The 15,383-nt window shown below is 38.9% G+C and overlaps 1 protein-coding gene across 7 annotated transcripts in view; it reads left to right on the top strand.

Annotated features, from left to right (window-relative positions):
* BNC2 (basonuclin zinc finger protein 2) overlaps positions 1–15,383 on the top strand; it is a 421,054-nt gene that overhangs the window by 389,897 nt on the left and 15,774 nt on the right. For 3 of the 7 annotated variants that reach the window (XM_073880834.1, XM_073880833.1, XM_073880835.1), the window contains 2 exons: positions 10,324–12,293; positions 12,727–12,792. In XM_073880834.1, coding sequence (XP_073736935.1) covers positions 10,324–12,293; positions 12,727–12,792 — 2,036 coding nt within the window. The remainder of the gene's footprint in view (positions 1–10,323; positions 12,294–12,726; positions 12,793–15,383) is intronic. The other 4 variants (XM_073880836.1, XM_025887884.2, XM_073880838.1 and 1 more) reach the window with 2 other exon arrangements.

Here is a 15,383-nt window from a genome sequence, read left to right as displayed (position 1 = left end):
TGTGTTGTTCCCTGATGAATGCTAAAGCAGGAAATTAATCTTTGTGTCCTACTGCCATTCTTATACCCAGAGAAGAACAGAGTTAAATCTCCCAATCCATCTTTCTGTTCAGTCACACACTCTGTCCTCCGTGTGTTTTATAGAATACTCAGTCCTCACTGTTCTATGGAATACTGCTTAGTGAGCGTTCAGTCCCTTTCTACCCCTGCTCCCTTATATCCTAATGAATATGTTAAAGTTCCTTAGGGTTGTTCCATCATCTCCAGTTGTGGAGTAATTCAAAGTATAATATGTAAAATAGAATCATCCTTTCAAGCTTTGGAATCTCTGATCACACACCACTATTGGGTTATCTTGGTTTCATAGACAAAATGTCAAAGTTCAGAGCCTGTGGCCTTGAATTTGTCCCAAGGTTTTGGCCCCTACCTGATGTGTTAAATCACCTTCCTTGTGAAAAAAGTTTTTTTGCCCCATGTTTTTGCTGTTTGTCAGACATTATAGGAAAGCACGTCAGGAAATGCCAGGGTCTTTAGCATTTATATTTAAGTATGTAAAGCCCCAGCCAAACCCCTAGATACATATGGAGGCTTCCTACAAACCCAGTGGCAGAAGTTTGGTTATAGAAAGAAAGGTAAATGAGAAAATGCCGTCCTCAAAGCAAAAATGTTAGAAGGGGATCTTGTAAGTCTTGTTTATTGCAAAGCAAGCAGATTTATAGCTGTCCTAGGACTCGGGCTTTATCTTTATGTCTGAGGGGAGAAGAAAACAAAACCACTTTCGGGGACCATCCCTCTCCTTCCTCCTGTTTCTAAGTGTCGTCTCTGAGGATTTCAAACTGCTCCTTTGCTTTTCTGAACGATCAAGTGAATAACTTGTGCCTATTTAAAGGGTTTAGCTGGAGGGAGGTTCTTATATGCAAATACTGCTCTTCCCTGGAACTGCAAAGGTTGTTGGAAGACCACAGGTAGTTACTTATAGCTTTATAGAGGTACAGCATTTATTTTGGAATGGTTGATTCTCAGGTTGCAGAATTCTCACAAACCATAACTGATGGGATTTTGAGGGGTTCCCATGGCCTCTTAGGACTTTTTGAGCAGTTTCCCTAGTTTTCAGGCAAAGTTTCCGCTTGAACTGATCATTGGATTGACTAAAAAAGCAACATGGGAATTTTCTGTAATTTTAGTGTAGATTGCCGAAGCTGGGTATTGGTGATCTGACAGCCAACACAGCTGGTCATTAGCAAAACCAAGACTAGAACTTAGGTGTTATTCACTTGCATTCTTTATTTCCCTCTAAGGTTGACTATGTATAAGTTATGTTAAATGAATCAAAAATCTGAAACTTTAAGATACAAATTCTGTTTTCGCCTACAGGTACAGAGTTAGATATTCTGCTCTTACGTTAAGGACTCACGCACGGGTAGTTTTATGTTGGAGTTTGGTATGCTAAGAATATCAGCTGGGTTTAAAATTCTCTATTTTGAAACTTAAATGATTCCTAAGATACTATTATTAAACATTAAAATATATCATGTCTTTAGAAGTTTCTCAAGTTTGATTTACAATGGAGCTAGGTAATTTGAAAAATACTTTTGAATCTTTGAAGTGCAATTCTAGACATTACAGAAAGTAATTTACTCCTCTGAATTTTTTTTTATATGGCAAACCAAGGCACCTGCTTTATTTATTTGTAAACAAATGCCCATAGAGGAAATGCGTATGGCTTGTTTTAAGCTAGACAAGCTAAAATTCCTGGGTACAAAGAAAAAATCCTGACAGGCCTTTAATAGAGCTTAGCTGAAGCTTCTATGATTAAATGTGTTGTAACCCTGGAGTGATCTATCATAATCACAGTTTTTAAAGTAAAAACGCTATACAGACTGTTACTAAGGGAAAAAAAGTGATAGTCTCCTATGAATTATATATTCTTATCTGGTCCATAATGAAGAACACTCTATAGTGAAATGAATTTTTTATCAAAAGTCAAACAATATGTTTTAAAATTTTAAGAACCATTTGAAACTAGTGCCCTGGCATTTTGATAATGTTATTTTGGTTAGAGAGATGATTGGTTTGGGAGGATGTATTGTTCAATTTTTCAATAATTTTTTCCCCTAAAAGATATCTTTTTTCGTCAAAAGTATTTTCAAATGTGGATCTCAGAGAAGGGGTGTAGAGATTGATATATTGAAAAATGTCAACACCTGTACCTAAAATTACAGAAAATTACCATGTCGCTTTTTTCTTCTGCTACCAACTCCAGTCAAGGGTCATGATCATCAAACTTCCAGTTCTATCCAAGGGGAGGCATTCCTTGACTTTGTCCTTTTTTTGCAATTAATTCAATATGCCTTACCTCACTATACCACCATTCTCCATAATCCAGCATTTTGAATGTTATAATACTGATTTATAATAAGGTTCATGTACACTAAGAGTAAGCCAAGAATGGTAGTCATGTCTCTATATACATGTGCATATTTCAGTACACGGAAACTTGTGTGATAAGTAAATCTTTTAAAGCCAATCCCTATGTGCAAGCAGTATTTATGGAGAGGAGACTTCAGTGTTAGCATGTCTGCTAACAAGGACTAATAAGGTTTTCCTTTTTGCCAGAAAATTCTGTAATGCAGTTCTCTGAGAGCTCTAGCATTCTAACCAATGGTAGATATTCCTGTAGCATTCATTTCTCCTTGGGAAGAAAAAGGAAGAATCAGAAAGGTATTTCAAGTCAAGGTTTTTATAATCTGGACATACTGAATTGATCACCAGCTTCTGTAATCACAGCAAGCCAAAATATACCCAGCTGTCATGTTTGCACACTCATTTCATGACAATGATGGTCTTGAGTTGACGAGGAAAGCATATTTGTTTTCCAAAGGGGATGTTCATGTGGATAAACATTAACAAATAAAGTACAGTCTTGATTATTATTAGTTGGAAGTTTTTCTTTTCTATGCCACACCCTGTTGATTCTTTCTCATCGGACACCTCTGTCCCAGAGAGGAGCAGAGGAAGCAAAGATATGACTGGTCAGCTTTATATTTTGAAGGTAAAGTGATGTTCTGGAGAAATTCTGTAAAATACATATTTCCAAAACATAGAAATTGAGTAGGGTTTTCATTACCCAAAACAAATGTTGATTTTTTTTTTAATCAGGTCTAATTTGAACCATTTGGTGCAATCATGGTATAAATGAGTATGTTTCATTCTGCCTACAGATATTACAGTTGTTTCAGCTGGCCTAGAAACATTAGCCTAAAATAGTGGAAAAGCACAATCACATAAAAGAGCTCTGTGTGACTAAAGAATGGTATAATTTTGTTTACTTACACAACCAAACTGCTCCAGTATATATTGTGTATGCTAGTGGTGCATCTTTCTCAGTCAGTGCCCTCCAAGAAATATCTGTTTAAATGTAAATTTGCTAAAACAAATAAGCATGCCAAGTTCTTTTCCCACATAATTTCAAGTGTTTCTCAGAAATTATCACAACAGTGCTTAAAAAATTTCCCTAAGTACTTCCCAGAATCTATTACTTTCAATAATTTTTTTCTTTTAGCATTTTGTTCCTCTCCCCTTCTTGCCTGCTTACATACACACACATGCAGGCACATAGACACACAAAACTTTGACCCATGCACACTTAGGATTGCCAAGTCATATAAATTATAGAGATAGATAAAAATTAACAAAAAGACGGGGTGGGGGGAGGATTGGCCGTTGTAAGTGGAGAGCACCCAGACCAGTTAAACTTTTTGGCTGAAGAGAAAAGTTTTAACAATGGCTTCACTTTAGAGAGACAGTTTAAACAGAAATATCTGCATGTTACGTATGGACCCATCTGAGTTCTAAAACAGGTAACTAGTGGGAAAATGGGACAAAAGAGGACTGAAAGTTTTATGACTTCTATAATTTTTTCTTAAACCACACGGAATATTCAAAGGCTTCCCTTCCACGGAGTATCTCCCTCAAACTCCAGCTACTTCGTCCTCAGAGCCCGCCCTCTGCACCCACGAGTGGTACCCATGATCTCTCCATTTGCAGACCCCATCTGTTAAGTTGATGGAATGCCCCTGTTCATATCATCTGAGATAATGGCCTGAGCCCATCGCTTGCTCCTGAGGTGACCCAGCAGTTAGATGATATATTTCCTAATTTCTGGGTCACATCCTGACACATGTCCACCTAACCAGGCATCCAGCACAAAGTCAGATAGAGGCAAGCTAAGGTGAATTAGCTGACAGTTCCTCATCAACACCATCCAAAGTGTTCATGAAGGTGCGTGTGCATAGTACATGTCTGCCGCACGTCAGTATTAGCTGTGTAGAGATGCAGTCTCTAGTTTTTATGACTACACACCCCGTTAATAAAAATGTATGAGCTTGTATCCTAATATATGTAAAGCTGTTTCTAAATTAGTAACATACTACTGTAAAGACACATATAAAATATTAGCAAAAAATCATCTTTTTGGTAAAAAAAGAGAAAGGAAATTTTTATGTTTACTCCCCATGTCACGGTGGATTATGGTACATACCCTACTGATGGGAGAGATGTGTATGTTTGTTATTCTGGTCACAAAACAATGCAGGAAACAAGTAAGATGGTCTATAAATAGGGAAATTTATGAATGTTGAGTTCTGAGTGTGACTTCATGCAATTTGCATGATTTAATGTTTTAAGTCAACTTCATTGAGGTATATTTTTGCATACAATGAAATGTACCAATTTTAAGTTGGTATATATTCATGTAAACATGGATACAGTCATAATATAGAACATTTCCATCACCCCACAAAGTTCCCCAGTGTTCTTTGCAGTCAGCCCCTGTCCCCTACCCTCACCCCCTGGCATCCACTGATCTTCCTTCTGTTTCTATGGTCTTACCTTTCCCAGAATTTCCATGATTGGAATGGTAAGAGGTAGTCTTTTGAGTCTGATTTCTTTCATTTTTAACATTAATGCTTGTGAGAGTCCTCCATGTTTTTTTACTGTGGATCACTAGTTTGTTCTTTTTAAGTGCTCAGTGATAATTCTATCACATAACTCTCCCATTCTTTGTTTACCTTTAAGACTTACACATGTAGAAAACCCGGTAAAATTTATGATTCATAGCACTGTCTCATCAATTTTTACCTCTACAATTACTGTTAAGTTTTACCTGATAGAGTAGTACCAAGCTACATAGTCTTGAAATTTGGTAATTCTCTACCTTCTACCCAGCCCTGTTCTTCTTGCCTTGATATTTGAATTAATCCTGAAGGATAAAAAATACGGGAAACTGGTCATGAAAATAAGTTGCCAATATGGTTATGTTAGAATAATTTCTTAAGATAGCACACTTCAAATCTAGACATGAAATCAAAAAGTATATCTCATAAAACTCTGATTTTGTTCTAGGTGGTGGTCAGCATTCTCTATAGCTCAGTATCATTTAATTAAAAGATTTAAAATTATATCAAACAGGAAATATTTTTAGCTAATCATTTTAGGATTTTTAAAAATATATGCTTTAAATTTGACTGACAAGAAGTTCATGTAATAAGAATAGAAAATTAAACTATTCTCTACCTTTTTTAGAGTTAAAAGCTATTTGCTTATTTCTTAATAATTTGAATAATGCTAGAGCAAATGAGTCCTAGATCTCTGCTCTGTTCACTGTTCCTCCCTCATTCACATGTGTGGACAGAAAGAAAGGCATTGTTTTCCCTCTGTACTGTGACATGGTTGTGGCCTGCCATGAACACAGATGGGTTTCTTGGACTGAGGAGTCTGTGGGCTTGAGGTCACCTGACAATCTAATTATCCCAAAGTGTCTTATCTGGTCCCTCTTCCATCTCTTTACATCCTTCCCTGCTCTACTGTCCCTTTCCCTTAAGAAAAACCAACCAACCTTACTCTGATCTTAAAACTATGGGTCATATACTATATTTTAACATCAAGAAAGGGCTTAAATAAAACCACTGAAACCATGACAGTTGATTCTACTACAAAAAAGATTTTTAAAAAGCACTCTGCAGAGCCATACAGAAACAGGTGCCAGATTTGAGTGATAATCACCAGTTCCAGCAAAATAATAAAAGGAAATCTTTTCATTTAAAATACTTACATGTAAATATTTTAAGTGTTTTATACTTTTTCTGAACCCAGTAAAACTGGTTTATAAGTTAGGATTATTTGGTCTTACTCATCTTTTAATTAATAGTATAGCTGGTTATTTCACAAGAAATCAATACATATAATAATACCTTGCATTTCACTTAACAGGGTAAATCTTATGATCCTCATTTTGTAAATAACAATTCCCAATGTAAAGGTTTAAAGGTCACTGAACTCTGGTTACAAATGGGAAAGCCTTAAGAAACTGACTCACAGACTACAAAATGGAATGAGAAGGACCAGAGTCCAGTTACACAATCTGCTGTGGTTTATTATTCCTGCACAAGACCCATGTCCCATTACAGGTTGGTCAACAGTCAGGACATTCATACTGGTCTACCAGACTGAATTTTTGTTTTATTAATGTTTATTCTGTGATAATGCCTAACTCTTTCTATGGCTCTTATTCACTCTGGTAAAGTTTATTTGACATGGCATGGGGGCCAAGATTTTAGATCTGTACTTCTCGAATTATCTGTGAGGAAGGACCAGTTCCCCCCTCCCCACCTCCCCCTTAAGTTTTAAGCCAATACTTAAATAAAATAAAAAGAAATTAATAAAAAAGAAATCATCACACTTTTCATTGCTGCAGCAGTTGTCACATTGTCTCAAAGTCTTCAAAATGATTACTCTCAATTATTTGCAGACTGGTTAAAAAAAAAAAAAACAAAAACTGACACCGGTCTTTTTTGAATAGCATATAGACCACTCATGGAAATTCTTGCTTTAACACAGGAGTCCCAAGCCACTGTTTTGAGAATCACTGCACCAGAGCATGCTTATCTCTGTCACTGAGATCTTCAGGAAAAAAGAACCTGGGCCTTCCTTTTTCCCCTTTGGTGACTTCCAAATCCCATTCAACCAGTTTATCCAAGGATGTGCTAAAACCGATAGTCATTCTTAGCATTGAGCTTGCAGACCCATGATGTTATATAAGAAAGTCAACTTGTTTCTTTCTACAGTTGCTCTCTCTATGAGCAAGATGATAGTAAATACCCTTGATCAAACATGAATGGTGGCTTCTTTGGAAAGAACATCTGTGACACTTCATATTGCCTGGATGCCCAGTTTGAGTGGGTAATGTGGATGTTTGTCCTATTCCCAAGTACATTTGTTTGCGAAGATGTGATGTTGTCCTTCTATGTAACTGTAAATCGCTGTTTCCATTTACCACTATAAATGGAGCTTCTCTTTTATGATTCAGGCTACCAGCAAATTTCTAAATCTTGCTTACCTGGACCTCTTCCACCAGAAGTAAGTGGTTTAACCTAACGGTTCCATTTTAGCGGAGACAGCTACTCAGGACTAAAAGAGGTCTGAAAGGCAGTGGTTTTAGAAAGAGCAGCAGGTGTTGTGGCGGGCCAGGAGAAAAGAGAAACCATATGGGACTGCTGTGTTCTGCTGGGGGAGACAAGATAGGAGGGTGATGGAAAGGAGATGCCTCAGGTGGGTTTGATCAGTTGCTATGGTTTCTAAGGGTTGTTTTAATACCAGAGGCCACCAGCTGTGTAAGTACATTATCGACATGCGGACTTAGGTGCCGGCTACCTGGGAAGGAATGACTGCGTGCTGCTCAGGTCGCACTGCAGCCTGAGAAACGATCCACAGTAAAAGCTTCCATAGAAGTACAATTAAGAGAATGGATTTGATGGTAAAAGAAAAACGGTGTAGAGGAGGACATTACAGTGCTCCAGAGACCAGCCCTGTGCAGAAGTCCTATTCCTTATGGTCAGAGACTCAGTGTGCCCACCTGGGAAAAGACATTATGGACAACAGTCATTACACCCCATGAACTTAGAGTCAGAATTTCTGGATTCGAGTCCGAGACCCCAAGTTAGCGTCTTGGCTACCTCAACCAGCCATCCCCCTTTCTTTCACCCTTGGCCCCTCATCTGTTACACATTTGCTGAGCTCTGGAAGCTATTATGGGGTTCAAATGAGATAATCTATACAAAATCACAATTTATTTCTCTGTTTACCTACAATACCCAACACTCCCCCTTGCTTTGCCCTATTCCAGAAAAAGCATGTAAGGGAGACCAATTGCTTTGAGTGATACTTTTTAAAAACTGGCTGTTGCAGGATTCCAGCATCACCCAGAGTCACCATATATACATATCTTTATATAAGTATTCTGAGCAGATAGGTGCATGAGGATATTTGATCTGAAGGCTCATGTTATCTACAAGATGAAAGAGGGAAAATTTTTGTAGGAATGGACACCCACATGCACATACCACATGTATACTTTATGTAAAATAATAGAATGCTGGAGTGAGTCTTTATCAGGAATGGCACATAACTATTAGAGCTTCTTTTTTGTAAAGTAATTTAAATAAATGATAAGTATCTCCTTACAATCAAACTAGTTGTCTTGGTTCAGACCATACAGTTGTGGTCCAGAGAGAATTTGATATCACAAAGCTGAATAGAAATGGTCTATGAGACAGAATTTTCCATTGCAAAAATAGTATCGTTCCCTTTATCCTGCTTCCCCTAATGACACATTCTACGTAAACACAGCCCAGTTGATGAAACTAAGAAATTAAGGTTGGTACCATACTATTAACTGATCTAGATACTTTATTCAAATTTTGCGAGTTTTCCCATTAAAGGGTCTTTTTCTGGTCTGGTATCTCTAGAATCTCACATTACATTTATTTGTCCTATTTTCTTGGTCCTCTCCAATCTGTAACCATTCTCTGGTCCTTTTTAAAAAATCTTTACTGACATTTACACTTTGAAGAGTACTAGCCGCTGTTTTGTAGAATGTCCTTCAATTTTGGTTTATCTTATGTTTTCTCATGATTTAGATTGAGGTTATACATATTTTGGCAAGAAAAAGATGATGTGCCCTTCTCAGTATATATCAGAAGATACATGATGATGCTTAACACTGGTGATGTTGACTTTGGTTACTTGGTTAAGGTGGTGTCTGCTAGGTTTCTCCGTTGTAACGTTATGGTTTTTCTCTTTGTAATGAATACGTATCTAATTTTGTTTTTTAAGAAGATTTTATGCTTTCTTAAATTGATAGGCAGGTTGGGGCAAGTATTATTCACAGAGGTTGCAAAAGTTCCCATCCTGGTTAGGAAGAAGCTGTGCTCTAGAAAATGATGGAGTCATTATTTAAGCATTTGAATACATTTCTCCCAGCCCATGCTGAAATGGATTGCCTGACATTACATTGCAGGATTTTTAAGTCCTACCTCCAGGCAAATCTCATAGTTACTAGCAAAAATGAAAGTGTGAAATGCTTTTTAATGTATATTTAACAACACATAGTCTGGTGATTACTGATGTGTATTCTCTGTGGACTCCCTTTGCTATCAGAGGAGGATGTTAAGAGACAACATTTTTACACATTTATTCTATCTAAATCCATCACATGTTTACTTTCTGAATATCTATAACTGTCACTTATAACAAGATCATAAAAAGTCAAATACTTAAAGTCTAACTCAAACTTGGAATCCCAGGATTACAGTCAATTTTCAGGAAAAGTACAATCACTGTTTTTCCTTAACTCTACCTTATGAGATTGTCTGTTAGTAAATGACACTAAAATACAGCTGATAAAGAGAGAAAAATACAGTTTAGTAATGGGGGGCACAGAGAGCAAAGCTCCTTTCTTCATCATTTTGATTCAGAAAGTTGTATAATAGCTCCTGTTTAAAGGAATTGAAGCCAGTATCATGTCTGCTTGTGTCGAAGAGATAAATTTCACAAAATGTACTTAATCCCTTCCTGTGGTGTCACTACTTAATACGGATTCAGGTACCATTTTTTGCATTTTTACTGGGTTGCACAGCAAGAGTTCACGTCTTATACTAATATGTGCTAAATAGTTGCATTCTATATAGACCATTGTTGTTAAAATAGCAGTAGTGAAGGCATGTTAGATCACAGAGCCCCAGTGGTCTACATTTTGTTTGCTTTGACATTAAACTAAAATCTGTTTCTCTGTGACTCTAATTACTGCAGTTGCATGGCAGAAAAGTTTGCTTTGTGGGTTGACTTTTCTGAATGGTGCTTGCGTGTTTTCTGCAGTAACTCTCAGTGTTTCATGAGCAGGCAGAGCACCTTCAGTTGCATTGAATAATTTTGCACAATCAATAAGTTTTTGTGTTTATGTTTGTTGTTTCTTTGATGTGGCCTCTAGGATGCTGCCGGCAAGGTACTGGACCGCTGGGCCATCATGTCTCGAGAAGAGGAAATCATCACCCTTCAGCAGTTTCTGCGGTTTGGAGAAACCAAGTCCATTGTAGAGCTGATGGCAATTCAGGAGAAAGAAGGGCAGGCCGTAGCTGTACCATCTTCAAAGACAGACTCAGACATAAGGACTTTCATTGAGAGCAATAATCGCACCCGGAGTCCCAGCCTTCTTGCTCATCTAGAGAACAGCAACCCTTCCAGCATTCATCACTTTGAGAACATCCCCAACAGCCTTGCGTTTCTGCTTCCATTCCAGTACATAAACCCAGTCTCGGCCCCACTGCTAGGATTGCCTCCAAACGGGTTACTGTTAGAGCAACCGGGACTGAGGCTGCGGGAACCAAGCCTTTCAACCCAGAATGAATACAATGAGAGCAGTGAATCTGAAGTATCTCCCACACCTTATAAGAATGACCAGACACCCAATAGAAATGCCCTGACCAGCATTACTAATGTGGAGCCCAAAACCGAGCCAGCCTGCGTATCCCCCATTCAGAATTCTGCCCCAGTCAGTGATCTGACCAAAACTGAACACCCAAAAAGCTCATTCCGGATTCACCGGATGAGAAGGATGGGGTCAGCCTCCAGGAAAGGAAGAGTGTTCTGTAACGCATGTGGGAAGACGTTCTATGACAAAGGTACTCTCAAAATTCATTATAATGCTGTTCACCTGAAGATCAAACACCGATGCACCATCGAAGGTTGCAACATGGTCTTTAGCTCCCTCCGAAGCCGGAATCGCCACAGTGCAAACCCTAATCCTCGCCTTCACATGCCCATGCTACGAAATAACCGAGACAAAGATTTAATTCGGGCCACATCAGGAGCTGCCACCCCTGTCATAGCAAGTACAAAATCAAATCTCACACTCACAAGTCCTGGCCGGCCCCCAATGGGTTTTACCACTCCCCCACTAGACCCTGTCTTACAGAATCCTCTGCCTAGCCAGCTGGTGTTTTCTGGGCTAAAGACTGTACAGCCAGTTCCTCCATTTTATAGAAGTTTACTCACTCCGGGGGAAATGGTGAGTCCTCCAACCTCCCTCCCGACCAGTCCCATCATTCCAGCCAGTGGTACCATAGAGCAGCACCCCCCACCACCCTCTGAGCCCACAGCACCAGTAGTGATGATGGCCACTCATGAGCCCAGTGCCGACCTGGCACCCAAGAAGAAGCCCAGGAAGTCCAGCATGCCTGTGAAGATTGAGAAGGAGATCATTGATACCGCTGATGAGTTCGATGATGAAGACGACGACCCCAACGATGGTGCAGCTGTGGTCAACGATGTGAGCCATGACAATCATTGCCACTCCCAAGAGGAGATGAGTCCAGGCATGTCTGTGAAGGACTTTTCTAAACATAGCAGGACCCGGTGCATTTCAAGGACTGAAATAAGAAGGGCTGACAGCATGACTTCCGAGGACCAAGAACCTGAGCGGGACTATGAGAATGAGTCCGAGTCTTCAGAGCCCAAACTAGGCGAGGAGTCCATGGAAGGGGATGAGCACATTCACAGTGAAGTGAGCGAAAAAGTCCTGATGAGCAGTGAGAGGCCTGATGAGAACCACAGTGAGCCCTCTCACCAGGATGTCATCAAGGTGAAGGAAGAATTCACAGACCCCACATACGACATGTTTTACATGAGCCAGTATGGACTGTACAATGGTGGGGGGGCCAGCATGGCAGCCCTGCATGAAAGTTTTACATCGTCTCTGAATTATGGCAGCCCTCAAAAGTTCTCCCCAGAAGGCGACCTGTGTTCTAGCCCAGACCCCAAAATCTGTTACGTGTGCAAGAAGAGTTTCAAAAGCTCCTACAGTGTGAAGCTCCACTACAGGAATGTTCACTTAAAAGAGATGCATGTCTGCACGGTGGCTGGCTGCAACGCTGCCTTCCCCTCTCGCCGAAGCAGAGACAGGTCAGTAAATCTCCATTGGCTGCTCGTGCTGGGGGTGGAGGGTGCCAGTCATGTTGGACTTAGCATTAAAAAAAATCCAACTTAGATGTTTTTGATGCACTGTAAAGATTGTCCACAGTAACCATGAGATAACCAAGCTGCCATGCTCATGAAGGATTGTTGCGGTTGGTGCTTGTTATGATTAAGCATGCAGAATCATATGCCATCTTACCCAGTAATGCACGCCATTTTTCTCTGTGCTCTGTGTATGTGTGTATGTATGTTTTCCCATGCATCTAGGTGTGAATAAGTTAACTATGTACACAGTTCCCTGCTTCCTCATGAAGCTTCACTTAGAAGCCGCAGCTTCTGTTATATATATTTCTGCTTTGCCTTGTGGCTTTTTAATTAAATCAATATATTATCTTCATACACACATATTTATCCAATATAGAAACAGAAATTTACGGATGGAAAGAACCATAGGTCCAGGACATCGAGACAGCCTGCATCTCCGTAGGTATAACCAGAAATGTTATCATTCTTACATGAGTATTTAGTGTGTCCTTGAATTCTTTTAAGAGTCATGAAAATATCAGAAGAAAATGGGACCAAAATAATTATTTAATGTGGGGAAATGGTATGGTGGTATGGGTTTCTTTATTTTAACTTCAGTGTCTTTGAACATATCTCTAAAATACAGTCTGTTGTGGGAATTATGCACAGAAGGGGAGGCATGCATATACTTTTAGGATCAGTTAGAATATATATGTCCAGCCGTGAGATGACATCAGACCTCAGCTATGTGGCTACAGCTCTGAAACAGTTGGGTTTAAACAGAAGCAGCTGGTCTTAAACCTCCAATGTTCTTTTTCAATCCTAAAGAAAATGTAATATAAATGGAATGTGTCAAGGTGGTCGGTGGTGGGTAACACAGTCATCCTACACTTAACGGAGATAAGCTTGCAAGCAGATCATTTACATAATATACCAGCCCAACCCAGAGTCACACACCAGTTAATTCTTCCTCTCATGTCCGATGTGGCTTTTTGGTTTTACTCTGTCTTTTAAAAATATCTTTAGACAAAATTTCATTACATGGTAAAAATCAATATAGTAGAAGAAACATGATTAACTAGGAAGTTTCCAAATAGGCATCCCCCAAATTCTCACACTTATCAATTGGGTAGAATTCTTTGACAAAGTAACATAAAATAAAGGTGTCACTGAAAAGTAGCGACCTGCTTCTATAATACTCGATTTTGTCTTCATATTTAAAAGATAAATCTTTTTAAAAATAAAAGTTAAAGGAATATTTTCCATAGTACTGAAATGCAAGAGGCCCAATCCATTAAAAGCAAAATTCTGAGAAAAATAAGTGGCTCGCTTTATACAACTCAAAACATGCTTTGAAGAGAAATCTATATTAAGATTTCCCCTTCCCCACCCCTCTCCCCCACGCCCATTTACCTTGTTCCGTAAAAATGGTTTACATTCACAAAGTCTTTTTCATTTCTGAGTTATCATTGACAGTACCAGAATACAGCAGATAAGGTAGCTACAATTTGAATAATAAAATATAATACTATACACAACTTCCCACCCCCAAGTTTGTGAGTAATACTACTCATTCTTTTATATTTGAAATAGTGCACTTGTGATAATGAGGTTAATGCATTGGATTTTTTTTAACAAAAATAAAAGACTCATGAAAACCTGCATAAAATATTTATGGAAATGGAGTGTTTGAAGACAAGCCAAAATTTAAGCTTATTTGCATGAATTCCTATCACAGTTTTAGTTGGTTTGCTGAAAATACTGCAAGTCATAACACTGGCGTAAATGGCTCTGGAACCAAAAGGCTACAATGCCCGAAGTGTGGTGCTTTCATTTATGTCAAACCACTAGAAAACACAAGCACTTGTATTTTTATGTCCTAATGCATAAGGAGGTGCTGTTGAAAGGGTGGTTTGTCTAAGGAAAAACATTTATTAATAGCAGGAGAATATTTCAATCTCCATTTTTATTCTAAGGATTAGGAGCTTGGCGGATGACTAGCCATATGGAAATTTAGAAGTGTCTAGGCTAACTGGGATATTCTGGGGAAGCAGAATACAGATATTTTCCCATTTGCGTCCAGTCACACAGGAGACTGCAAACCTCAGAAGACAGGTGATAGGTTTCATCTGGGTGGAATCTCACATCACAGCTAATCTTTATAATTCTGGAGTTGTGTAACACGTGGTAAATGAAGGAAAGCAAATTGAAAAAAAAAAAAAATGCCGTGCAGAGACAGTTTTTTGATTCTCACTTGAGGTTTTGCTTTTCAAGAATACTCACATTTTTTGATCCCAAATTAAAAACTTCTCAAAAACTATAATACTTTAATTTTGACGTTTCTTTCCTTAAAAAAAGTGTTCATCCTTGTTGAGTCTATGACTCGAATTAACATATGTTGCAAGCATAGCTACCACCAGGTAACCAGAGACAGGGATGCCACTGGGGTCCCTGCCTCTTCCTGCATCTCCACAGAGTGAACTCAAACATAGCCGTACACCCATCTCAGCCAGTTCTCATCACTTCTTCCACTAATGGTGACTTGTCACTTAACCTCCTGTGTCACAGAGCCTCTTGGACCACATCTCTGTTCTCCCACTTAGACTTACCTTCCCCTTTTCTCTTCACTTTTGCTGTATTATTCACGAGAACCCCAAGAATTTGGGGTCCCTGCTTTTTTCTTCTTCTTCAATTCACAAGGAAGCCAAGACACATTTTCTTACCTCTCTCTGAGCCAACAGACCTTCCCAAACAGAAACCCTTCTTTGCCTTTAATCCTGCTGTCCTCAGCCCTATTTTTTTCCTTTCCCCAGAGTCTTGATTCATCCATCCTTGACTCCACTATGTCTTCCTTGTGCAAATAAAGCATTAGAGGGGATTTTGAGTGGGGGCTGAAGTGTGCAAGGCTACAGGATGTGTAGTGATAAAACTAACAGAATAACCCTCTTCTTCTGTTTATAAAAGCAGTCTTCTTAACTTTGGTCTTAAAACACCTTATAGGAGTGATACCCAGATCTTCTTGGGCTTTTTCCAAAATGGCTATACACGAGTGAA

This window comes from Callorhinus ursinus, unplaced genomic scaffold (assembly GCF_003265705.2).
Source record: "Callorhinus ursinus isolate GAN/ISIS: 27379988/994484 unplaced genomic scaffold, GSC_fseal_2.0 scaffold39, whole genome shotgun sequence".
NCBI classification, from domain to species: Eukaryota; Metazoa; Chordata; class Mammalia; order Carnivora; family Otariidae; genus Callorhinus; species Callorhinus ursinus.
The sequence above is the reverse complement of the archived record's forward strand: the minus strand, read 5'-3'. Positions and strand labels throughout refer to the sequence as shown.